At 34.1% G+C, this 26,932-nt stretch overlaps 2 protein-coding genes across 2 annotated transcripts; both read left to right on the top strand.

Annotated features, from left to right (window-relative positions):
• The first annotated feature begins 1,059 nt into the window (after positions 1-1,059).
• On the top strand, positions 1,060-3,647 carry LOC108333586 (uncharacterized). Its single transcript, XM_017569059.2, has 3 exons — positions 1,060-1,304; positions 1,378-1,689; positions 2,689-3,647. The coding sequence occupies exons 1-3, from the start codon at positions 1,209-1,211 to the stop codon at positions 3,436-3,438; spliced, it is 1,158 nt and encodes a 385-aa protein (XP_017424548.1). The 5' UTR covers positions 1,060-1,208; the 3' UTR covers positions 3,439-3,647.
• A 6,662-nt stretch (positions 3,648-10,309) lies between these two features.
• LOC108319620 (nucleobase-ascorbate transporter 3) lies at positions 10,310-26,038 on the top strand. The gene is made up of 14 exons (XM_017550816.2): positions 10,310-10,707; positions 11,098-11,195; positions 11,288-11,464; positions 17,380-17,480; positions 17,602-17,677; positions 17,781-17,840; positions 17,920-18,104; positions 18,198-18,294; positions 18,505-18,591; positions 18,681-18,739; positions 24,582-24,673; positions 24,763-24,840; positions 24,936-25,096; positions 25,612-26,038. Exons 1-14 carry the CDS (start codon positions 10,557-10,559, stop codon positions 25,828-25,830), a joined length of 1,641 nt encoding a protein of 546 aa, XP_017406305.1. The 5' UTR covers positions 10,310-10,556; the 3' UTR covers positions 25,831-26,038.
• The last annotated feature ends 894 nt before the right edge of the window (positions 26,039-26,932 follow it).

Raw genomic sequence — 26,932 nt, 5'->3', positions numbered from 1 at the left:
TTTTAGGATTCTATTTCATTCTTTTTAGGTTTTCGGCACTGTTATTCAGTGATTCTGCATTTATCTGATATTGCTTTGGACTTTATCTATTTTCCTTTTATATTTCTAGTATTGAATTACATTTTGAAATCACTTTTCTGATTCATATATTCGTGTTTGTTTTGTCCTATTTTGTTTGGTAAGATTAGAAACATGATTGTTTACCCTTTTATGTGTCAATGAGAACCTGCAATTCTCTGAATTAGAGTCTGCAAGATCCTAAAGTGGGCTTATTTCCAACCAAAATGTCTTATCGAGACATATTAAGATTCACACATATCAAATGAATTAAGTAATCGATTTTGGGGTTGTTTTGTTTTGAACTTGTGATTTTGAATGTTTTTACTCAGTTTTCAGTTTTCAGTTTTCATGCATGTAGCCTTTAGTTTCTTTAGTTTTCCATATTCAAGTTTAATAGTTTGCTTCCTTTTCACATTTAATTAATAGCATGCATTTGGTATTGATTAGAATCTATTTGAATAATATGATTATTAATCTAGGTTCTTCTTATTCTTACCTTCTTTGCATCAATCTATATTAGATATTAACCATTTATTTAAATAGATACAATCATGATTATCAATTAGTTTTTTTTCTTTATATTCCATTTAATTTTTCTTTTCTCCACCCACCTTTAGTATTAATAAACAATAGATGCTTGCTAATTAAACTAAAAATGTTGTTGCAAGTGTAAATAGTAACGAGTTTCACATCAAGTAAGCAACCATTTTTAAATCTGTAAATTATTCAAAAATAAAGGTAGAAGGATTTTCAGGAAGAATAACAAGAAAAAATCATCTATACAAAATTGAATGAAAATAAAGAATAATTAACTCAAAATAGAAACTCAAGTAAAAGGTGAAATTAAACTATATTAGTAAATTGATAGAATATAAATAAAATTTAAAAAATAGTTAAATATACTTTAAGTTACACGCAAAATTTCCAAGTAGATGAATTTTTGGTCGAATTTCGAAACTACAAACATATTTAATTAAAAATAAAGAATCATCCATGGAAATTTTAGAAAAACCAGATACTTAGTCTCGCAAATTCAATTCTATCTTTATCGTCTGCAGAAAAGAGTATTGTTTTGGTGAATCTGAGAGAAACGCTGCAGTTCCGATCACCTCTGCTTTCGTCGGAGGTACTAACGTGTCGCATCGAGGATGATCACAGCTCGTTTTCCTCTTTCCTTCTTCATCGTATTTCTCTTTCAATTCACAGCCTTTGCATCTTCTTCCAACCTCACCTTCATTCTCCAGGTACCCACTTTTTCAATAATTTTTTTTAAATTCTGAATTCGTTTATTCACTTTCACGATTCGTGGAAACCAAGGATGTTCTGAGGGCGGTGTCGGCGAAACAGAAGTGGGATTCGAACGACGTGAGAGTGGCCAATTTGGATGTTGCAAAGGTCAGATTCGGAACTTCCCGGAGCTACGAGTTCCGAATCGGATTGGGCACTGGTAACTTCACCCTCAAATTCGCCGACCAAGTTGCCACCTGGAACAAGTTCAGAACACCCTTTCCCGATTTACCCTCTCTTGTTCATCGTCTCAGTTCCTTCCCACTCCTTCCCACACTCAAATTAGAAGGTCCCTTTTCATTACGTGTTGATGCCCTTCATCACCTTTCGTTATCCCTTCCCGTAAGTAATTTTTTTTTTCTTATTCAGTTCAGATCTCAGTATGCTACGCCCTAAAGTTTTTCTTTCATTTTTTTCATTTGGAACTTGTAGTTGTTTTACTTTGATTGCTGAAACTCTTATCCATGAACAAAAAAAAAAAAAACTTACGCATGAACATGTAGCGAGGAGTTTTAATTTTTATGCTATAGTTTCAAACCATTAGAAATTACCACTGACATGACTTTTAAGTAGATATTGTTTAAGTCAATAAACATACCAACTCACATGGTGTGACCCAGGAAGCTGGTAGCTTGGTCCTTTAAGCATATAGCAGTAGTTTGATTCTTAGCTACGCATAGCAATACGTAGGTAGCATAGTTGTATATTAATTGATACTCTACTTTCTCGCATGCACTAGTCTCTTGACTTTTATTTTGTGGGATGTGCCCTTGGGTTCAGTCCCTGGTCTAAAAAAGGTCAATAAACTTGTGATTGAATGATATTATAGAAACTCCTTACTAGTCAATGCATATACACTGTTAACTCGTATACATGTTTATGTCTAGGCTTTGAGGGGAGTATGTGAGTGAGCCAACGACAGTCATAATACAAAAGAAAAGTATCGAGAAGAGTAAATATCAGCCGTATAGTTAAAATAGACGATTAATATTAAAATTAGTTATAACAATCTTGAACCATCTAAGTATGGACATATGGTCAAGATTCACTTCAATCACCACTACAGAATAAAGATTGAGTCTTATATAACTTCGGATTTTTTTATTGCTGACAGCCTAACATAAAATCTTTCGTCTGTTGTAGCCAGTCATGTCTCAGAAGTTGAAGATATTTTACTATTTTTTTCAATGTTCTGCACTTAGTTTAGTTGGTATTTTTGATGATTGTCCTGCTATTGTTGATTTTTTTTCTGTGCAATCTATGATTGTTCTAGTTAATTCCTATGGATATCGAATGGTCTTGATATTTCAATAAAACCTGAGTTCTGTTTCTGTCTGGCAGATGAATGTTTCCTACACTGGTTTGAAACAAATCCTTGTTGGTGAGGGTATTACAGTAGAAGTTAAAGGAGCTCAAGAAATCTCTCTTTTTTACTCTTCTGATATCGATCTGCCAATGAATGGAAGTGCCGTGTGTAGTGGAGGGAAGGGTGACATTTGGCCCTTTCTGCATTCAACTTGCATGGCTCTGATTCCTATTCGTATATCAGGGTCTGCATCTTTGGTTGCTTATAGAGCTCGAAATCCTTATGCACACTTAGCAACTACATTGATTTCAGAGGATGTTATTGAACTGCTTCCAGAAAAATGTTACCATGGTGGTATGTTTAAAAAGCGAGCATGTCCAATTGATTCCTTAAGTTTGAAATTAAGTATGTTGGAGAAAGTTTTGAGGAGTCTTCTTGGTCGTAAGATACTTCAAGGTCAGCTTTTTGGCCTTCTCAAAGCAAATATTAAAGCATCAGCTGTTGTAAAGTTCCCCATAGAATTAGAAAGAGACATAAGGAACAATGTCACTCATAATCGTTCGATTCCTGATTGGAGAACAAAGCCTAGTTTTGAAAGGTTTTTGTTTGAGATAGTGGCCAGAGTTGAGGAAAACAGGCTCAAGCCTCTTTCAATCAAGAAGGTAAAACCTTTTATTGAATCTGTTTCGGTTTCATGGGCCAATTTGATGTCGAATATGTCATATACAAAGTTGAGACCCGTTTTTCTTCCTCCAGAACCTCTTACACTGGATGTAAAATGGTAAGAGAAACAAAGTTATGATATCTTTTTTAACGAGTTTCTAGATCATGTTTGTAGATTCTTCTGCTGATCTTGTTATATGCAAGAGTTCACCAATTCTTGTAAAATATTACTCATGATTGGTCCTGTAAATACCAACATAGGATAGGAGAAAGAAGTGATTTTACACAATTTATACAGTCTTCCGTTATATGAACTTAATTCTTTAATTGGTACCTCTGATGGAGCAGTCTGGACTAAGATGGTGTGTAACACTGCTGTTATTCTAAGTGGCTGCGCTTCTAATGTGCTTTATGCATGATTATAAATATAATCTGCAAGAACTAAGTTATCCTTAGTGTAATATGTCACTGTTGACATGCTGAAATTTTTAGGAAAGTTTTGTATAGTTGCATACTGTATTTAAATCCATCACCATGGATTTTGGTCTTGGGCTTTTTTCCTCTTCCCGGGTCTTTACATCTGACTAAGAACTTTATAGTATATTTCCCTGTTGGCTCGAACACAGTGAACACTGCATAAAAACCTCAAAATATATCCAAATTCAATGGCACGAGAAGTTGCTACAATTCACCTTCAATTTCAGCATGATTACTTTCTATATGTCAGCTCAATTTCTGAATTTTAGTACCCAGATTTGGGCATACTATACAATCCATACCATTCAAGTTGACCTCCATTCAACTTGGTACTTGCCACTCACCCTCCTGTACTGATCTTGTTGATCATTGTTTGGTAATTTAGTGACATTATCTAAGGAATTGCTATGCTTAGTAGTGATTTCATCCCTGCTGGAATCTGTATTAACAAAGCTCCAAAACACCAACGGAATATACCATAATGGAAATCCAACATTTCTATTAACATTTTGAGTCATTTGTGAGAGTCAGCTGACGTAAAACTGGATAATATATAGGATCTCATAACTATGACAGTACCAGTAGACCAAAAGGTTAGAACACTCTCAGAATGCAACAAAACATGATTGAAGCTCTATAACCCCTGTAATTGTCATGAAAATAGCAGAGTGATCTGGATATAATCTAGTGATGGTGTGAAATTTTATCAGTAATTCCTAGGATTCTTCAGGCAGATGGGATAAAAATGGTCATTCAAAGGATTAGGGACTAAAATGTCAAATGTGTTATAGATTGGTTTTAGCCCACCCTATATTGGATCTCTGCCTAGTCCAAAAAATGATTCAAAGGACTTAAAAATGCAAACATTGACCAAAATAAATACTGTAACAAGTTTTTTTTTTCTTTTTAATACTTAACTACCTTGAGTAAACAAAAGGGACGACTTAGATAGATGGAACATGGAATTCAAACAAACCCCTTGATGCTGAGTTCTTAGTGGTGTTTTGTTACAGAGGCTTGGACTGAGCAGAAGGTGTTCACAAATATGTTGTTAAGTACCATTTGAAGCTTGAGAAATACTAGTTAAAATAAATATGAATCTGGGTTTTATGTATATATTTTCATACAAAATTTTAAACTAATTGGGCAAAGTATTCTAAATTACTTGATTGTTTGAAAACGGAGAATTATGCATGAAAATGTTTTAAATTGTTATTTTACTTGCAAGACTTCATATATATTACTTTCCAGACATAATAATAATGTCCATGCATGTAAGTAGAATTATGAGTATGGGCTAGTACATAACTGTATGTACCACCAAAACTTGAATCCCATACTTACAAAGCAGCTAATTAATGAGGTACGACTGAAAGCAGCTAATTAAAGACAAAAAAAAAACTCAAAAAATTACAAAGCTGTCGCATTGGGGCCATTTATCAAACTGGTCTGAATAAAATAAAAAATAAAAAATACAGTGTGCCTTGAATAGGTCTCATTTTTTTACTCAACAATTTCTTTTAAATTATTCATAATCTCTTTCTTAATAGGAGTCTTCATACAATAAAAAATTCTCTTCCATCTTGAAAATGTTCTATTAAAGAATCTTTGAAATTGTATCTAAATCATACTGTTTGGTAATTTGAGTAGATTATTACCAAACCTGAACTTATGAGGCATATGCTGCAAAATTTGTGTAGTGTTTGGCTGAACTCAAACTCTGGATTCAGATCAGAAATAAGTAATAAAGAAAGGAGATATAGAACATTGTATGATTAAGGTCGGTGCCTATATATTATGGCACTGACATTGCAAATCTCAAAATAATAAAAAATTGAAGAGAGTAACACAGATGATTGGGTATGAATGAAGCATTTCCAATGATCACATGGCTCCTACATCATCTTCCATATTTTAAATCCTTCTCCTCATCAAATTACCATTGCAATTACCATTGCATTTGCATGTTCTTCTCTTCTCATTTTAACTCTTATAAAGGATTTTCTGTAAATTGCACAACTCTGAGTGGTAAAAAGGACTTCAAAACCAATGATTTTGAACTATATTCTACCTTATATTACACCTAATATTATGTCTCAATATTCACATTTTTGGCTACTCATTTTGTAATCTAAATTAATTTCACAATTACTTCTGAAGTAACAATTATTTTCTCACTTGTATGTTTTTTTAGATTTTTTATTTAATCAATGTCAAATTTAGATTTTTCACATTATATTATAATGAAAAATTTAACAGTAATAATTATCATAGTTCAGAGGGTATTTGTTAATGATTTGAATTTGAGTTTGTTAATTAAATTGAAATAACTCTATCATTTTATTAACATTCTCCATGGTTAATAATATTCAATAATAATGTTCTGGCAAAAAAAAATTGTTCTTAAAATAAATTGTAATATTAGAAAGATAATGTAATCGAAACAAATATTGCGTTAGTAAACTTGTTCTTACCTTCAATTTCAACTATCCCATTTTTTTATTTAAAAATTAAAATGAGATTAATAACAATAGTTTTATGTTGAATTGCCTAATTACACATTTTTATTAGATGAATATTGTTTAATAATTTATCAATGTATATATTTTTAATAATTTATCAATGTATATATATTTTATGAGAATTTGGTGTGTATTAATTATAATAAATTTTGATGTTACTATCTTTATTTTACACAGTTTGAAAATTAATGGGTCAAAATTTTGTCAAATATAAAAAAATTTGATTTCGAAAGGGATGAATTTTCTCCCAAGGATAGAGGATGTATTACAGGTTTAAAAACATTAGATAGTCAAACACAAATCAAATAAGTTATAATGAATAAAATACTTTTGTAAAGAAAATGCATTGTCCATCCATCACTACAAAATAAAAGGAAGATATTACTTGATAAAAATAAAATACTACTTGATAAACATAAAATACAAGAAAAATATTTATTTATTTTAATGATTATATTGCCTACAAAATTTTAAAATATTAAATTAAATAGATATTAAAGAAAAGGAATCACAGTATATATAAAAGAAAGAATGAAAATTTTAATAACATTACATATGATTAACATGCAAAAGGAGTTGTGTATCTTCTAATTATTTCAATATTTAAGAAGCATTTCTGGGATAATAAAAAATAAACCTTAACTGTTGAGAGGATATGTGACCAATTGTTACACCTTATCTTAATGTTTAAAGATTAAAGTGCGAATGCCAAAATGATAAAAAAAAAGATAACACTTATTCTAACTATTATTTATAACTTATCAGCTTTCTTATCACTGTATTCAAATAAAATCCTAAGTTATTATTTTTTTTTTATAATGATACTTTAACAATATTTTTTTGACAACATTTTAACACTATTTACGTGTTATTCTGTGATTGGTCTATGTTGGTATTTATAATTATTATTATTAATTGTAAAGTAATTTTGGACCAATCACAAAGTGATAGATGATATTAAAATGTTATCAAATTATCATAGTATCATTGTCCTATTTTTTTTTTAAACAAGTGAATCTAATTATATAATTTGGATTATTTTGAAGCGACACTTAATCATGAATATGGACAAAGTACTTCATTATCGAGAAATTCAAGATGTCAGATTGTACATATGTGAGAAGATTATAAGAGAAAATATTTCACATAAGATATGAGAATGATTAAAGTTGCAGAAATGATGTTTTGTGAATTCTTACATCATATGATGCTTTACTTGATAGCTGCTTTTTTTATTTAGATGTGAACAACTTTTGAGATCAAATCTTTTGAAAAAAGTGCTTTTAATTATTTGTATTGTATTAATTAGTGGTGTAATTTAGTTGGTTATATATTAATTGTAGTCTTGATTAAGAGTCCAATTAGTGGATTAATAGGACAAAACTCATATTAGCATCAACTGCACTTATTCTTACTTTGAAAACTAATGCATAATTAGAAATGATTAAATAGTCTAATCAATTGAATCAAAATATATTGAAATCAAATTATTTATTGAAAAATAAAAAATATTTTGGATATAATATTTATAAGTTTGGTAAATTAAAATTTAGGAAGAAATTATAGTATGAAAAACTTTTCTAGAAATACTTACCAGAAATAAAAGTTTTGGTTTAAGAGTATATTGTAAAAATAAAAATGAGATATTTACATAAATATTATAATCATTATTACTTGGATGAGGTTGCTTTAGAGGGGTAACATTAATCATTGAAAGTTGAATATCAGAGTATATATGAATTATTAATTGTGTAGGTAGTCTTTAATTGACTCAAAGGTTTCATGGCTTACAAAAATGGAGATGAGTAAAAATAGAAATTAAAGTAGAAATATAATTTGGATGAATAATTTTTTTAGTACTACTTTTATTTAGTCTTATTTTTAAATTAATTATTAATTTTATTTGATTAAAAAGTAATTAACTATAATGACTTATGATTAATTATGAAGATTCTAATTATTTATAGAAGTACTTTAAAACATCTAGTATTTTAATAAAGTAAACAGTTGTATTATATTTTGACCTACAAGTGAATATTATTTTCACCTTTCACCATCACTAAATTACAGAAACAATTTACAATGCAACAAATATATAACTTAAAAAAAAATATATCAGGATGACATATTTTTTATAACTTTTTTGGTGATGACAAATAAATTTGTATAATATTTTGAAAACATTTAATAATATTATATTTTTTTAATTGTGTGAGTACTTTTTTTAAATGTTTTTTTCAATCAATTAGGAATTATAATGTTATAAACATTTGCCTTTGTGTATAAATTTTCACTAAAAAAGATCAATGTACACTATTATAAATTATATTAACTATAACACAATAACTTTATATAAAGTATTAATTGGAATAAAAATATATATAATTTGATGTCAATTTTAATAAATGGATAATCAAATAACCCATATTATGATGTTTTAGAAATGTATTTTAAGCAGCACAAAAAATATATTCTGTTTATTTTGATGCATTCTAATGAAATATTAAAAAAAATCAATTTTGTTTAATATTTTATAATTATCATAATATATATGATATGATATGGTATTTTATTCAATCCATATATTTTAGATGATATTATTTAATAAAAATATTAAACGATTTTTTTCATAATGCATTGCCACACTATATTTCTACTTTGATTTCCAAGTAAATGAGGTAAATTTGTTTTTATATTAAAATATGTTATATACATATAATAGTATTTTTCTCTATAGTGTCCATTTTATTCTTTAGACAAAGCAGGAGAATAAAAGATGACACTCAATTATAGTCTGCAGTGAGCAGTTTAGTTCATTTATTTATTTTGTTAAACTCTGTAACTGTACATGAATAATTAATATATATATATATATATATATATATATATATATATATACTATTTTAAATGTTTTTATATACTATTTCAAATAAAAATAACAGTTTTTATTGATATTCAATATATGGATTAAATTACATAATATTTTAAAATATACATTTTAATAAATAATTAATATTTCAATGGTCATAAATTTATTGCCCAATCAGAAAAGTATATTTAATAATATTACTAAACTTAATATTTTTATGTAACATCTTTTTATTTTAACAATCATTTAATAAATAGAAAGTCATACATTTAATAAACACATATTATACTTGATAACATCATGAATGATAAATAATATAATATATTTTCTAAATGAAATAACTAATATATTATTAAAATAAAAAACCTCTTTAGTTACACACTTCTGAAAACAATTCATTATTGGCAACAGGTACAATATTAATGTTCATGACCTAGTCTGTTTTGTTTTGTTTTGGTTTTTTTAATGTTGTAACTTCTAATAACATTAAATGTTTATGTAGTACTCATTTTAAAATCTTCAACAGTAATAATCTTTTCATCTATCCTAGTTAATGAATGAAGGATGTGAAATAATTTCAATTAATAATTGAATAGATTCAATAATAGAGCTAAAGATTAATCACACAACTGTTTCAAACAACTAAAACCTGCATACTTGAAAGTGTAACAGTTTTTATCACTCACCACATTTTTTTTTATGTTTATCTGTTTTTGTTGTTGACTGGTTTGTGAAATTGTCGAGCAAAAAGATGTGGACCATAGCAGTTTATGCAGCATCAGATGAACGAGTTTAGTAACAGTTTCATATTTACTACAGATAATGACATTGTATCCGAAGACGAAGAAAAAGAAGATGCTGTGTATTTGAATTGAAAATTTGAAGTGTGTTGACAAAAATGGCAAATGGTAATTTTGGAGAAGTGTTTCAATGCAAAGTGCGTGTAATGTGAAGAGGTTTGAACATCCTCGAAGACTGTAAAAAACACTTCAATCCACGTGTTCATTCGACCCATACTTTCATTAATAATCTCAAACCGAAGAAGAAAAGAAGAAGAGAAAAATACTTTCATCAGAACACGACAATAATAAAACGCAACCTATTAACTTCTTCCTCCCTATTTCCTTGTACTTTTCTGGAAAAAACAACTCTTTACTTAATTATTCTAATAAGTTTATAACTCCTTTTTTCGAAATCAGAAAAAGACTCTACCTTCAATACATTTTACTTTCTTTCCTTTGTTTCAAAGACACCCCTTTCATTCAGCATAAAAAAAGGCTACTCTTTCATTTCCCAGCTTTTCTTTTCATTACCCACAGACTGAAATCGAAATATTTTCTCTAAAGACTCTCTCTTTTCTTTGAAAAAAAAAATGGGTGAGGAGCACCACCATGCACCGCCACCAGTTCAGGCGCCTCCAGCTGGTCCACCGCCTAATCTTGCACTTTCTAGAGGTCCAGTGTGGAATCCAGCTGAACAACTCTTGCAACTTCACTATTGCATCCACTCAAATCCTTCTTGGCGTTAGTATCTTTCACTTTTTTCCCCCACCCTTTTCGATTCATTTTTTGTGTTACAAGATGGAAAAGAAAATATGCTTGATGTCAACAGAAGTTAGGAAATAGGAATCTCTTCTTGCAAAAGTTTCCTTTTTTTTACTCAGTTTTGTGTCTCTATCATAAATAAAACAATTCTATGAAACTTGGTATGTCTGCAGACTGCTTTTTGTTACCTTTATTCCACTCTGATTTTATTCTCTTAAGAAAAAAAGGTTCTTTGTTTATTCCTCTTGTCAGTTTTGAGAATCTTTTAGGTGAAAAGTCTGTTAATTTAATTTTGGGATTCAATCATGATATTGGTGCATGTCTCTTAAAGTTTCTACCTTTTTGATTGCATAAAAAAAAAATTGGCAGCGGAGGCGCTTCTACTGGGATTTCAGCACTACATTGTGATGCTTGGAACAACTGTTCTGATTGCAACCACGCTGGTTCCTGCAATGGGTGGGAACCATGTAAGTGAAATTTATAATATGCAGATTATAGTTCTTGTTTCTGTTATATAACTTATGTTATAACTATATGAAACCTTGTTATTTTTGGACAGGGTGACAAGGCCCGTGTTATTCAGTCATTGTTATTTATGTCTGGGTTGAACACACTGCTTCAGACTTGGTTTGGATCAAGGCTTCCAACTGTGATGGGTGGATCATTTGCTTTTCTACTCCCAGTGTTGTCCATAATAAATGATTACACAGACAGAACATTTCCTTCTGAGCATGAGGTTTGCATATGATTATGTTGCTAATAGCTTTTAACTTCCAACTTTTAATGATATTAATGATATACTTATGTTGAATTCAAATGTTCTGGGATATTCAAGAATATGGAACTTACCACCTCCACCTTGGTTTCCAAGAAAAGCTTTCTGGTTATTGATTTTTCTAAGTAGTGTTGTATAAGTTGACAATAAAGGAATAAAGATCACGAACAAATATAACAGGAACTCTCAGAATTTCTGATGATCTCAGAACTAGCAAGGATCTCTTAGAAAGAGAATAAATAAACCCAAAATATTTTTAGGGAAAGAGAGAGAATGAGATTAGGAGAAAAGAGAAAGAGAGAAGAATGATTCTGATCATTTTAGAGTGAAGGAGGTGCTCTATTTATAGAGTTCATGGACCAGGCCCATGATCCAAAATATCTTCTATTAAAAAAAATGTTTTTTAATCAAATAAAGAACGTTGAAGCAAAATTATAACGTTGCAGTGTGAAGTTTGGGATATATCTCTAAATCAAAACGTTGGAAGCTAAACTCTCGGTCCAAGCTCAGAAAAATCTTCCGCATTTGATGGCTCAAATCTTCTTTTGCAATATTATATTCAAAAATAATAACAAGTAGTGGGTAATATTTGTTTCTTCTTTTTATTTGTTTGCCAATGTCTTCTCTTTGTTTCAAGCATCATGTTTGACTTTCTTCAAATGCTTTTTCTGGAATTTTGTAGCTTTTCTCTTAACTGAACATTTTTACACTGCAGTTTTGGTTCTCTATGTGCTAGGTTACTGATAGTTCAAACCGATAATTCTATCTATTCTTCATTCCATAAAATGGTTTCTTTATATACCAGTGCACGTCACTTTGGTAACAAAAAGAAAATATCACTTTGGTAACAGAAAAAAAAGTCTATTTAACAATAATAAACATTCACGAATAAGCACTGCGGACAGCTATAGCTATAAGCTATAGCTATATATCATCTAGAAGCATGTCTGAAAAGTGACTGTTCTGGTTCAAAGTTAAGTGACTTTGGCCTTAGTTGCGCTCATATTTATGGGTGAATTCATGGTGAAACCTGTAGATGGGATACCCAAGACATTTGGGAAGATCATTTTATAGTTGCGCTCATATTTATAGGAAAATTCAGAATACTGAAAAACTGATCTTTCTGTCTTTTTATTGAACCCGATTATGGAATCCCTAATCTCACTGACAACAAAACATCTTTTTCCAATAACAGACCATTTTTCCGAAATTAGCACCAAATATGTTTCTATAACTTACTGGATGAGTCTCAGTGACTCTCGGCTTGACTATGTGACTATGAAACTATTGACTTAAGATGGATTGTGGACAGTGATCCCACTTGTCTAATAACCGACCAAATGGCAATATATCCACATGTTTGTACAAATATATAAATGAATCGGACTAAGATATATAAAGGGATGATATTCGGCCTTTGGATATTTTCTCTAGATTATGATGGTGCAGTATAGGTGATCACACAATATCCTGAAAGTTGAGTTTCTTTGTGTAGTCGTCTTGGGATGAAAGGTTTGGGCTATGTGGCTAACAATTTCCCCATTGGGGAAAAGACTTTGTCCTCAAGGTAATAGTGTATGAATTTCATCCCACTCCACTAAGGTCACATATTCAGGAGGAAGACCCAACTTGTATGTTGAGCCCAACATCACTGTAATGTTGTCAGGTCCAATAGAAACATCAACACGAAATATCACCTTGTGACCCATGTGCGAAAAACAGAAGATGAGACACCTCCCAACCATAACATAGAGAGAGGATGTAGAAACTGTGGGAAGACCAAGGTGATTGGCAACACAAGATTGCACAATATAATGTGTGCTGCCATTGTCAATCTGGACAATGACACAAGAATTGTGAAATTAGTCATGGATGCAAGTGTGTCGGAACCTGGTTTTCTAAAGAGGGCATGAAGGCAGAGATAGGAGGAATGGGTGAGTTGTCACATCTTCAAACTCCAGTTTGTCAGAGATGGATATGAAAATAGAATTGGGAATGAATGGGTCATCCTTTGTATAATTGATTAGAGCTAGGAAGTGTCCTTTATAAACTTCTCATCCCAGTAATATCAAAGACCCTCCTCATGTTAGGCGGGGTGATCTTCTAAGATGGGGTTTCAATTGGGGGAGGCGATGGTGGGTATTGGCATGGGCACCAAGGAATTGTGACAACAGTCATTGAGCTTGGTCTCTTGAAGTTTTGCAAAGTTATGGCTCGAGAAAGTGAAATGAGGTATTGGTGAGCTTGCACCTCTCGACATACAAATCAGGTCAATAGGAATGTTGGTGCAAGACCAATTGGAAAGGCACTCAAACTTGGTAAGTTAGTGATTAAAGATTCATTTTGGACAAGCTTAAACAAAGTGCCTTTGGGATCATTGTAGTAGGACGTGACTAATTGAGTTTATAGAGCCTGGAAGTCCCACCCATGCTGTAATAAACCTGTTCTGGTACACCATTAGTACCAGCTTAAAGCAGGAACCTCCATATGGAAAGAGGCAATGATGAGCTGCACCTCCTCCAAGGTTCCTTGATAATTGATGACTTGCAAGATTTTGGCCATCCATCCCAAGGGATCATGGCTGTCAAACTGTGGAACCTCAAGTTTAATATAAGCATGATGCACGGGGGGTGGTGTTAGTGTTGTATTGGGTGGTATAGTGGTAGTGAAACTTGAGAGATGATCCAGAATGGTCTCAACTAGAGTTGTCAAGTTAGCCCATTTGATAAGATTTGGCCCTAGCCCATGTGGGTTGGGGCCAAAAAAGCCCACAGGGACAAAACAACCCCTTTATTAAAAAAGCCCACAGGGCTAAATAACCCCAAACCCCTTTGGGTCAGGGCCAGCCCACGGGCTTTCATTTTTAGCATGAAAAAAATATAAACTCATTTAAATACAACTGAAATGTTAATATACCTATCTCTAGATGAAAAAAATATAAACCCATGGGTCAATGTTCTCTCTAGATGAATCAGAGACATTGAACCTGGTTGGACAAACAGTTGATTAAATGCCAACTTACGGTAGCTCCGAAGTCCAAACTGAGAAGCGTGATAAGCCACCTTTAATTCATTGCTTTCAAAGGGGTCATCACCTAATTCAAAACTACCATTAACATCATATATTTTTTCTCTTTCTTTTATATATTTTACACTATTAGCATTCACTTGAAGGCATATATTCTATTCTATCGCCTTTCAAAATTGAAAACCTTTATAGAAAGAGCAAACATGGTAGCAAATAGCACTGCAAACCGAACAACTACACCTGCAGCAACTCCAACAAAATCATCTCTATAGATAAAGTATCTTCTCAGAAACTCTTTCACTGTCTCGTTTACCTCAACTGTAGTTGTTACATCCAAAAACTGTGATGCTACCAATCCATATAAGGTCAAAGCCACAGGACATGCCCAATAGTATCATCTCCACCACACAAGAATGTTCTGCCACCATATAGAAATTAAAACTAAACATCAGCATATAGAAGCAGACTTATGATAGGATAATGTGCTTATCTAAGGAGTTTTCATGGAAATCAACCCGTGGCATGTCTACTGAGTAAGTGATTCCGTCAAAGGTAAGAGAATGTGGCTCAAATGGAAGAATCATTCCTCTTTTATTCCCGTGGCTGGACTCAACAACTTCCTTTGGCCTCACTGGTGCACAAAAATTGAAAGGCTTTTCAAAATCTGAAAGAATTGATGTGAATTATAAAGGGGAAGCATAAGTATGCTTGTGTACATGCAGGTCATACACAAAATAAATCACCTGTCTCTGTGTTTCTATTTGGACCATTTCCTGGGAGTTTAAGTGGTAATCCAATATCCTGTAGAGCTTTGTCTTTATGCTTATTTCCATGAGATTCTTTCAAGATGATATCCTGTGGCTTCTCAAGTGCTGCTCAATCATTAGCATAGCATAAGTGAGCCATAGCAATATTTCTGCATGAAAATAAAAACAGTGGAGGAAATAGTCATGGTTGAGAAAAGTGAGAGCTAGAGTGAATATGATGTTCAATAGAGAAACAAATCCAAGCAATATATCAAAGAGAAGCTATCACGAAACAAGTATCTCAAAATCTTAAGTTGTTAGGTGAAAATAAATGGTTTTAATAGTACATCCCTTGCACACCCGCTCATGCAAGGGTCCTTTGAGATTAAAGAATGATTAGTGCACAAGTCCAGCTACCCTGTGTTTAAATTCCAATTTTTATGTAAAGGAATAGAGAAGACAAGAATAAGACTCTAAACTAAATAATTTAGTTATAGAGACTCTTACATAATGTCATGAATGATCCAACCAGTCAAAAAACATCAGTGCATTCCTAATAGAAGCAAAGCAATCAGAGAATACAAAAAAAAAGCACATACCTTCAACATTACTAGTGATGTTATTCTGCCCAGCAGCATGTAGCAAATAGCAGCAAAACCACAGGATGACAACAACTTCATGCTTGAAGCTCTTTGAAAGATACATCCCAAAAATGAAAAAGCACTAGAATTCTCAAATATCTCTCATGAACTAGGCAGTGTACTTTTCTCTCCCTGATAACAACAAAACCATGCTTAAAATTGAGAGAAGAATCTCTACTTTTCATTGATAAATTGCATTAAAATAAAGGATTAATGTCGATTAGCACCTAAGAGATTCATACAACTCTGCTTGAATACACATGTGTGCAGATATATTCAGCTGAAATTGACTGATAATGGACTAGTATAGACTGATACATTTACACTACAATTATCTCATTCCAAGTAAGAAGTATGAATACAAGTTCAAATCCCAGCAGCTCTTACACTAAAGCAAAACCAAATTCAGAAACAACTCTTTGAAAGTAGAGGAGAATACCTGAGACAAGAGAAGAAAAAGTGAAGCCAAAATACAAAAAGACTCAAACTTTGAAAGAAGTAGATAAATAAAAATAAAAAAGTAACATATGGGTGTGCGACATGTGAAGTACCAAGAAGGTGAAAGGGCGTCACAGTATGCGATTGTCTTGTCTGGGAGACCAGGTTGCCACAACAAGAAATGCAACAGAATGTGGATTTGAACCAAATGCATTAAAAAATTGGTGAAAGAAAAAACAAATAAAGAAGCTCTGAAATGAGAGGGTGGGCGAATTTGACTTTTATGATACATGAACCAGACATTCACTACACCCAAAATCAGCATGAAAACGCATCAATGATATGAGAAACCAAACAATAACCTGATCAAGATTGGACTGTTCTCAGAACATTACGGTGAAACTGAAAGCACGAGAAGTATTTGAAAGAAAAGCTAACCTTGTTCATGATTCTTCTTTTCAACCACTCGATTGTTGCTATCGCTGCCAGTATAGAAAAGGCCAGGGTTGGCCTCAGGGCTTTGAAAAAATTTGACAGCTCTAGTCTCAACCTTGAGGGCAAGTTCCTGGTGGTTATTGGTGAGAGTATATTGTTTACGTGGGAGACGGAGGCAACATCTTCTAGGTGATGTGGCGGACTTGTGGGTATTGTGGTTTGCCATGGCAGGTTAGGCCAATTGTTAGGTTTATGATGGCTAAATCTTTCCCTTCATTCCATAAAATGGTTTTTTTATACACGTGTACAAGTGCCAATCATTCCCTACCTGAACACTTAACAGTAATGCATATTTATGAAATGAGCATTGCTGACAGTTATAACAATATATTATCTAGAGGCATCAATGGAACATTACCATAGGTGATCTCACTAGATCTTGTAAGTTGTTGAGCTTCTTTGTAGTCATCTTAGGTTGGCCATGTGGCTAACAGTATACTTTGTCTTGTTATTTGTTGACTGAATTGTTTTCTCTATCGTGAAAATGGTGAATCAAACTGCTAATGAATTATTACACTGGCACTTGTAGAGGTTCGTCTACACTATCAGAACAATTCAAGGGTCGCTCATTGTTTCTTCTTTTGTCAATATCTTCCTTGGGTTTAGTAAGACATGGGGAAATTTGACAAGGTAAACTCTTGACTTGTTTTCCCTTTTTATTTTAAGTTCATGGTCAATGTTTAAAGTAACATCTTTAGTTAGATTTAATTGTAAATAATTAATCTGTTGGTGAGTCTTCTTTTCTGAACAGGTTGTTTAGTCCCATAAGCATTGTACCTGTGGTATGTGTGGTGGGTCTTGGTCTGTTCTCCAGGGGCTTTCCATTGGTAAATATTCCTAATTTCTCTTCCCTGAATAAATTGGTTATTTATTATTGTAGATGACATAAATACGAAGAATTTGTGAACTCATCTTTCCTCTTTTGTGCAGCTTGCAAATTGTGTGCAGATTGGCTTACCTATGCTCATTCTACTTGTAATAACACAACAGGTTTATATCTTATCTGAAACAATTTCTTAATCAAGTTTTTTCTCCGAAAATAATATGCCCTTTTTTTTTTCTCTGGCAGTATTTGAAGCGTCTTCATCATGCTGCACATCATGTACTTGAGAGGTTTGCTTTACTTCTCTGCATTGCTGTCATCTGGGCATTTGCTGCTATCCTTACTGTCGCAGGTGCGTATAATACTGCTAAAACACAGACCCAAGTGAGTTGTCGCACAGATCGCTCATATCTTATGTCTTCTGCTCCATGGTATGTTCACAAAATAATCAGTTCAACAGTTTATGAGTTTGATTGCTGTTTCTGGAACTTTATAATAACAGTTAAATTGCTTTCTTATTCCAGGATTAAAGTTCCATATCCATTCCAGTGGGGTACCCCCATATTCAGAGCCAGTCATGTGTTTGGGATGATGGGGGCTGCACTTGTCTCTTCTGCTGAGGTCTATCAACTATTCCTTAATATTTTGAATTCCACACGTAGCTCTAATAATTTGCATGTTAACTCTCATTTTTTAAGCATTTGACAGCTTTGCCCTCTGGAAAATTATTATTATTTTTGTTTTTTGTATATATGCCATTATTTTCTACCCATTGTCTTCAAATTGATAATCTAATGTGGAGTTTTTTCCTTGATGAAATTTTGAATGCAGTCAACTGGTGCTTTCTTTGCTGCAGCCAGGCTTTCTGGTGCAACACCACCTCCTGCACATGTGCTTAGCCGAAGCATTGGGTTTCAGGTGATTCTTACTTCTGAACAATTAATTTAGTTGTTCTTTTATATTGCTGCAAAATCTTTTATATTGTTTCTCACCCTTCCAAATGGCAGGGCATTGGCATGCTGATTGAAGGCATATTTGGTTCCGTTGTTGGTACTACTGTATCTGTGTAAGAAAGCAGTTTCTTAAGAACTCCACATGCCCACAATGACAATGTTTATCTTAAAGTTTTGGTTCCTTTCTTGTGAAGTCTTTTTTTATTTCATTTTTCCCTTATTGGTTCTATGGGTAATAGCTATTATATTATATCCATTCATGAAAATTAGATGGATTGCAGCTCAGCTTTATAAAATTTTAATTATTTAGAATTTGAGGTATCGGTTGAACCAATTTTAAATCCTTCATCAACGATTTCACTAGAAAACTAAGCTGCTTAACCTGTTGGTAGTTAAATTACTTCAAGGTTATTTTTTCAATCAAATATGTATGCAAAAGCATCAGTGTGTTGACTGCAACCCTGATAGATACTAGAAATAAGAAAGCACACAATAGCTGAATAGTCACTTTATTATCAAAGAAAAACAGAGTGCATATCCCAGAAAGAGAATACAGATCTGTAACAGCACAAAAAAGGGTAATTCTAGACAGTTAGAGAGTGTCTAGTCTCTCCCGATTCCCAGCCAATTCCAGCCCCCCCTTCTCCCCACTCTCTTTCCACTCCTTATACCCCAAACAACATAATCACTCCTTTCCTACTGTGCCAGCTCAGCAGTTTGTTATATAGAAAGATTCTTCTCATTCTCTCTCTGACCATTTTGATCCCCTGCTTTGCCCTTCCATCTTTGTCTAACATACACCTTAGATATTTTGGGTTTGGGCCTAACTATTTCCGGGTTCCTATCAACACTCCCCTCCACAAGATGCACCTTGTCCTCAAGGTGGAAATCAGGAAAATGCTCCTTGATTATAGATAAAGCTTCCCACGAATTTTCAAAATCTGGTAAATCTTTCCACCTAATAAGAATTTCGAGATCCCCTTGTTGATTCCTTCTAACAGCAAGTGCTTCTGCTGGTTGAACCTTCAATTCCCAATCATCTGCTAAAAATAAGGGTAATGGTTGGCTAGTAATTGTTGCAGCAATGGATTTCTTAAGTGCAGAAACATGGAAAACTGGATGCACTTTGCTTCCTGAAGGTAGTTGCAATTTATAGGCAGCAGGACTAAACTTCTCCACAATTTCATAAGGCCCATAATATCTCGGACTTAACTTTTGATTGACCTTTTTAGCCAAGCTTTTTAACTTATAAGGCTGTATCTTCAAATATACTACATCTCCAACTTCAAATTCCACCTCCCGTCGATGCTTGTTGGCTTGCTTGCACATTCTGTTTTGGGCCTGGACAAGATGCTCTTTTAACTCATCCAACATATGATTCCTATCTGCCATCAGCCTATTGACCTCCTCCACCGAAGACTGTGTCATATCTCCTCTAATTAATACTGGAGGTTCTCTCCCATATAAAGCCTTAAAGGGAGTCATTTTGGTAGATGAGTTATAGTTAGTGTTGTACCAAAACTCTGCCCAGCTAATCCATTTAGGCCACTGTTTAGGCTTAGTTCCAGTGAGACACCGAAGGTAAGTCTCCAAACAGCGATTCACCACTTCAGTTTGCCCGTCCGTTTGAGGGTGATAGGCAGAACTGAATTTCAGCTTAGTGCCAGCCATTTTAAATAGTTCTGTCCAAAAATGACTGATAAAAACTCTATCTCGGTCAGACACAATTGAGGAGGGAAACCCATGCAACCTAACAATATCTTTGATGAAAATTTCAGCAATGTCCTTAGCAGTGTAAGGATGGGCAATAGCTATGAAATGCGCATATTTTGTTAACCTGTCCACGACCACAAAAATGGTGTCAACCCCTTGGGTTTTAGGCAATCCTCCTATAAAATCCATCGAAATGTCAGACCAAGTGTGAGTAGGTATTGGCAAAGGTTGTAACAGCCCACCTGGGTTCAAGGCTTGATACTTATTTTGTTGACAAACTGCACAACTCAACACATACTGTTGTATTTCTTTCTTCATACCTTCCCAAAATATTAATCCCGAAATTCTCGTATATGTTCTGAAAAATCCAGAATGCCCACCCAACGCTGAATCATGAAATTCCTTGAGTATTAGAGGAATTTTAGAAGAATTCTTTGGTAGTACCATTCGTCCTTTGTAATATAATCTTCCTTTTATTAATTGAAACCCCGGATGTGCATCCTGTTGTTTCAATAAATCCTGGATGATCCCCCTTAATCGAGCATTAGCTTGAATTTCATCTTCCAACCCCTCCCATTCATTGAATTGTACCGTGGAAAGTGCAGAATATTGTAGCTTCCTAGAAAGGGCATCTGCTGCCCTATTTTCACAACCAGGTTTGTACCTTATTTCAAAGTCAAAACCCATTAATTTTGAAATCCACTTTTGCTGCTCCTCCCCCATAATCCTCTGGTCAGCCAAAAATCTCAGACTTTTCTGATCCGTGTGCACCACAAAATGGCTACCCATCAAGTAATGCCTCCATTTCTGAACAGCCAACACTATAGCCATTAATTCTCGCTCATAAACAGACTTACTTTGAGCTCTATCAGACAATGATTGACTCATGTAAGCTATGGGTCTGCCTTCCTGCATAAGCACTGCTCCTACTCCCTTTCCTGAAGCATCTGTCTCTATTACAAAAGGTTTCTCAAAATCTGGAACACCTAAGACAGGTAAAGTGGTCATTGAATCCTTGAGCTGTTCGAAAGCTTGTTGAGCATCATTTCCCCACTTGAAATTGTCCTTCTTGAGCGACTGTGTGAGTGGCCAAGCAATCTTGCCATAATTTTTAACAAAACGCCTATAATATCCCGTGAGCCCTAAAAATCCTCTCAACCCTTTTAAATCCTTCGGAACTGGCCAATTTATCATTTCATTCACCTTGTCTGGGTCTGCGAAAACTCCTTTTCTAGAAATCAAATGTCCCAAATATCTCAGCTGTTGCTGCCCAAAATTACATTTCTTAGAATTTGCAAATAAATTATTTTCCCGCAACAATTGGAGCACCAATTTGAGGTGTTTTTTATGGCTTCCCTCATCCGGACTATAGATTAGAATGTCATCGAAGAATACCAACACAAACTTCCTTAGATATGGTTTTAAGACCCTGTTCATAAGAGCTTGAAAGGTAGAAGGAGCATTTGTTAACCCAAATGGCATGACCAAGAATTCATAGTGCCCTTCATGGGTCCTAAAAGCTGTCTTAGGAATGTCTTCTTCCCTCATTCGAATCTGGTGGTAACCAGATTTTAAGTCCAGTTTGGAAAATAGTACAGCCGATCCTACTTCATCCAATAATTCATCAATTACAGGGATAGGAAATTTATCAGGTATTGTCAACTTATTAAGTGCTCTATAATCCACGCAAAATCTCCAACCACCATCTTTTTTTCTTACAAGAATAACAGGACTAGAGTAAGGGCTAGTACTAGTCCTAATAATCCCTGCATGCATCATCTCACCTACTATCTTTTCAATCTCATTCTTCTGATAATAGGGATATCTATAAGGTCTGATATTTGGTATTTGAGCACCTTCTTTGAGATTGATTGCATGATCATGCTCTCTCCTTGGCGGTAGCCCTTGTGGGTCTTGAAAAATGTCCTTATACTCCTCTAGGACAGCCTTCATCTCATCAGATAATATTTGTTGATTTTCCTTTGTATCCTCCAACTGCTGATATGCAATATAGTAGCCCACTCCTTCATCTTGTAAGGCTTTAATCATGCTCTTCCAGGATGCTTGCGCCTTGCTTAGGGAAGGGTCTCCCTTTAACACCTTCTTGCCTCCTTCATCTCCCCATTTAATGATCATGTTTCGAAAATTAGCTTCAATGTCACCAAGATCCGCCAACCAGTCCATACCTAATACCACCTCAGTTCCACCCAAATTAAACAGAAAAAAATCTTGTTTAATTTTGACTCCCTGCACCTCAAGATCAACTCCTCTACACAGTCCTCTACTCTTCACCTTTTCACCTGTTCCTACCTCCACCGTATAAGTAGGGGTATTCTCCACTGGAATATCCAACTCATCTACTAATTTTCTAGAAAGGAAGCTGCTGGTTGCTCCACAATCCACCAATATCAGCACTCGTCTTTGGCCAATAGTTCCCCAAATCTTAAAAGATTTGTGAGAGGTCAGCCCCACTTTACTTTTCAAAGACAATTGAAGTGTCTTGTGCTCCAACTCTGCTTTTTCTTCCCCTTCCTCCTCCTCATCCTCCGATTCTTCCTCTCCACGTTCTTCCATCAAAACCAACTGATAATGCTTCAGCTTGCATTCATGTTCAGGTCCCCATTTCTCCCCACATTTAAAACACAGCCCCTTTTTACTCCGTTCTTGCAACTCAGCTTGCGAAAGCCTTCTGCCCATAGTGATTTGTTTTTCTCCACTGGGCCCATTTTGTGGTTTGGGCTCCGTTGTACCCGCACTTCCAAAATTGGGCTTCTTAGCATTCAATTTATTCTTCATAAAATCTACTGTTGCATTATACGATCTACCCATCTTAGTCACCATTGGAGAAATCTCCTTCTCACCCATGCTTACTTTCTCACCCGAGCCTAACACCCTTTTCTTCAAAGCCCAATTCTTCTCTTCCAACAATAAGGCCCGATCCATGAGTTCTGATAACGATTCTATGTTGTACAGCTTCAGTTCGGCTTGCAATTCGACATGGAGTCCGTTTAGAAAAATTCCTTTTAACATCACCCGGTCCGCTTTCTTCAATGGAGCTGAAATCATCTCAAATTTTTCCCTATACTCCATTACTGTCCCAGTTTGCTTAATGCTCAACAATGGCCCAAAAGGATTCTGCACTAAGTCCGGTTGAAATCTCCGAATCACTGCCTCCTTGAACTGGACCCAGCTTGGTGAAGGTGTTTGTTCCTCCCACCAATGGTACCAATTCAATGCCCGGTCCTCTAATGCTACTAACACCGCACCCATCTTTTCAGAGTCATCCATATCGTTCACCTTGAAGTAGCGTTCAACTCTGGTAATCCATCCATAAGCATCATCACCAGCAAATATAGGAACCTCCAATTTTCGCCCTCTGTAATCCCCTTTCGGTGGTCGACTCCCTCTCCGCGAATCGCGAGTTCTAGAATAGGGTTCAGAAACTCGTGATGAAATAGCTCGACTACCTTGACTCTCCCCTTCCGCGTGACGTCTCGGAGAACGTCGTTGTCGTGATCGACCCCTTGTGTCTCCGCGATTTTTCTCCTTCAATAGCTGTTTGATTTCGTCCATTTGAATTTGACTCTCATGCTTCCATTCAAGCATACTTTTCTCTAGATTTTCAATCCTCGACTCCATTGTTGTTCTTGTAATAACCATCCAGACCCCAAGAAGCGCGGGCTCTGAATACCAATTGATAGATACTAGAAATAAGAAAGCACACAATAGCTGAATAGTCACTTTATTATCAAAGAAAAACAGAGTGCATATCCCAGAAAGAGAATACAGATCTGTAACAGCACAAAAAAGGGTAATTCTAGACAGTTAGAGAGTGTCTAGTCTCTCCCGATTCCCAGCCAATTCCAGCCCCCCCTTCTCCCCACTCTCTTTCCACTCCTTATACCCCAAACAACATAATCACTCCTTTCCTACTGTGCCAGCTCAGCAGTTTGTTATATAGAAAGATTCTTCTCATTCTCTCTCTGACCATTTTGATCCCCTGCTTTGCCCTTCCATCTTTGTCTAACATACACCTTAGATATTTTGGGTTTGGGCCTAACTATTTCCGGGTTCCTATCAAACCCTAACTAGGTTACACCCCAGTCAACACCAATCATTTGCAGAATACCTCTAATATTATAAAAAATAAGAAAAACAAAGTACAATAGATGAATATTAGTAGAAATTTGAGATCAAGAATTGTATGAGTAATAGTCTAACAAATCCCTTTGGCAATTGCAGTGAAAATGTGGGCCTACTTGGTCTAACACATATAGGGAGTCGCAGAGTTGTGCAGATATCATGTGGTTTCATGATCTTCTTTTCTATTTTTGGTACTGTATTCCACCTGAAACTCATGTGGCTACTAGGCTTTTCTTTCAGTTTTACATTTCTGGTGTAATCCTTTTACTTTCCTTTTCAGGGAAATTTGGAGCCTTTTTTGCTTCGATTCCCCTACCGATATTTGCTGCTATATACTGTGTTTTGTTTGGTATTGTGGGTAGGTGCTGCTGCTACCCTTACATAAATTACAATAATTTTTACTAGTAGATGCAGGCCTTTCATTTTATGGTTGTTTTTTTCTTCTTTTTGCAGCTTCTGTTGGAATTTCTTTTATACAGTTTGCAAATACCAACTCCATAAGAAATATCTATGTTCTGGGCATAACCTTGTTTCTAGCAATATCAGTTCAACAATATTTTGTCACTAACACTGCACCAGATGGTCATGGTCCAGTTAAAACAGATGGTGGATGGGTAAGTGACTCTTAAAATATCTCATTTCTACATTCAATGTGATCATTATGCATATCAGCTTTCCTTAATCCATAGTTAAGGTTATAAGTATGTGTAACATGTTTAGATTAAGGAAGTGGAACAATCAGATGCCATGTTTTAGGAATTAATTTCTTCCGACAACACTATTTTGTTAGATCAGTGAAGTCTATGAATTATGCAGTATCTAGGTGCAATTTTCCTACTCAATATCATTCACTCAGTCGTTTTTTCATGCAAAAAGACTGAAAAATAAAGTGAAAAAGGAGATTAACATTAACCTTTTTCAACTTTAAGTGTTTTTTAAAATCTCAAGGACTAACAAGTCCAACTGATATGTACTCAAGGACATGGAATTTCCATCAGACTTGTTTTATATTTAAGTGGTTTTCCTTCTAAAGTAAGATTGTTGTTGAACTGTTTATTTGCTTGATGTCCTACCTTTTGGAAATGCATTCATCTGATTATTGATCCTACCTTGTATTATGTGACAACAGTTTAATGACATTTTGAACACCATATTCTCTTCTTCCCCAACTGTGGCTATAATTGTTGGGACCCTTATTGACAACACACTTGAAGGAAAATCTAAAGCTGTGGACAGAGGACTTCCATGGTGGGGTCCTTTTCAGAATAGGAAGGGAGATGTTAGAAATGATGAGTTCTACCGTCTACCTCTCAGGATAAATGAGTATATGCCCACCAGATTTCTCTAAAGTACTCATATATGCTTCTACTTAACCCCTTCTGTGAGCTTAATTATCAAAATTTCATGTACAACGACCTTGTAAAATATGGTTAAACTAATTTTTCCTCAAGTGGTCAGAAGCCAAATTTTACCTTGTATAAATGGATTGGAATAGTAATTCTTTGGATAAACTACTCCAGAAAGATGCTGAAATTACCTTTCTCCTCTTATTCAAATTACTCTTGATTTTTTTAGGAGATAAATGAGATGCAGTATAGTCCTTTATAATGCAAATGAACTTAACAGTACTGAATAATTGTTGATGTGTTTCCCCTATGATAAGTGCTCTTTCCTAAAGTCTTAGAATAATCAATAGCTATTTTTGAAACATTTTCTTATTGGTTTCAGTATTTCATGAGGTATGATGAAGTGCTAAATACTTCTAAATTGTTGTTTTTAAAGTTTCATTTAGGTGTTTTGTTCTGAGTTTTCAAAGTTGATAGCTGATACAGAAAACTTACTGCAACCACTGTTGTGAGGAAAAATCTCTAATAATTTCACTTACATTACAATAGATTTACTTCTAAGATATTCATCTTTGAAGTGAAAAGAATGTGTATTTCAATAGCAGGTGAGAAAAATGTAATATGAGCAATTTTTTTACTGCAGGAGAGTGCAAATTATTCCAATTCTTTATACAGTAGTTTCTTTAGTGCAAAAGTTCAGTTTGAGATGGTAGATTTTGTTCATCACCAAGTTGGATGATGCTGAGGCTCAAATCAAAGATTTGGAATAGAGTATTCAATTGTGTCACTCACAGTATTATTATTGTACTTTTTCTTAAGTCCAAGTCTTTTATCCGTTTATATATATTACAATTGAATTGTGAGTTCATGCATTGTCTTACTCTTCGTTTGACACACACATAGGGAATAAAATTTTGAAGAAAATTGACTTTCTTAGAATTTTTAAGCCTTGGATTTTCAATTTCCTCATCAGAAAATGTTTTATTTTTATCTTACACTGATGGTTTGGTGTCTATTTTCCTTATTTTATTCAAAACTTGAAAACAATTTTGGACTTTATATTCATTAAAAAAATATATGTTTCTCTCCATACTATTATGTTTA

The sequence above is a fragment of the Vigna angularis genome, chromosome 7, assembly GCF_016808095.1.
Source record: "Vigna angularis cultivar LongXiaoDou No.4 chromosome 7, ASM1680809v1, whole genome shotgun sequence".
NCBI classification, from domain to species: Eukaryota; Viridiplantae; Streptophyta; class Magnoliopsida; order Fabales; family Fabaceae; genus Vigna; species Vigna angularis.
Note: the sequence above shows the minus strand (reverse complement) of the source record. Positions and strands in the feature narration are given on the sequence as shown.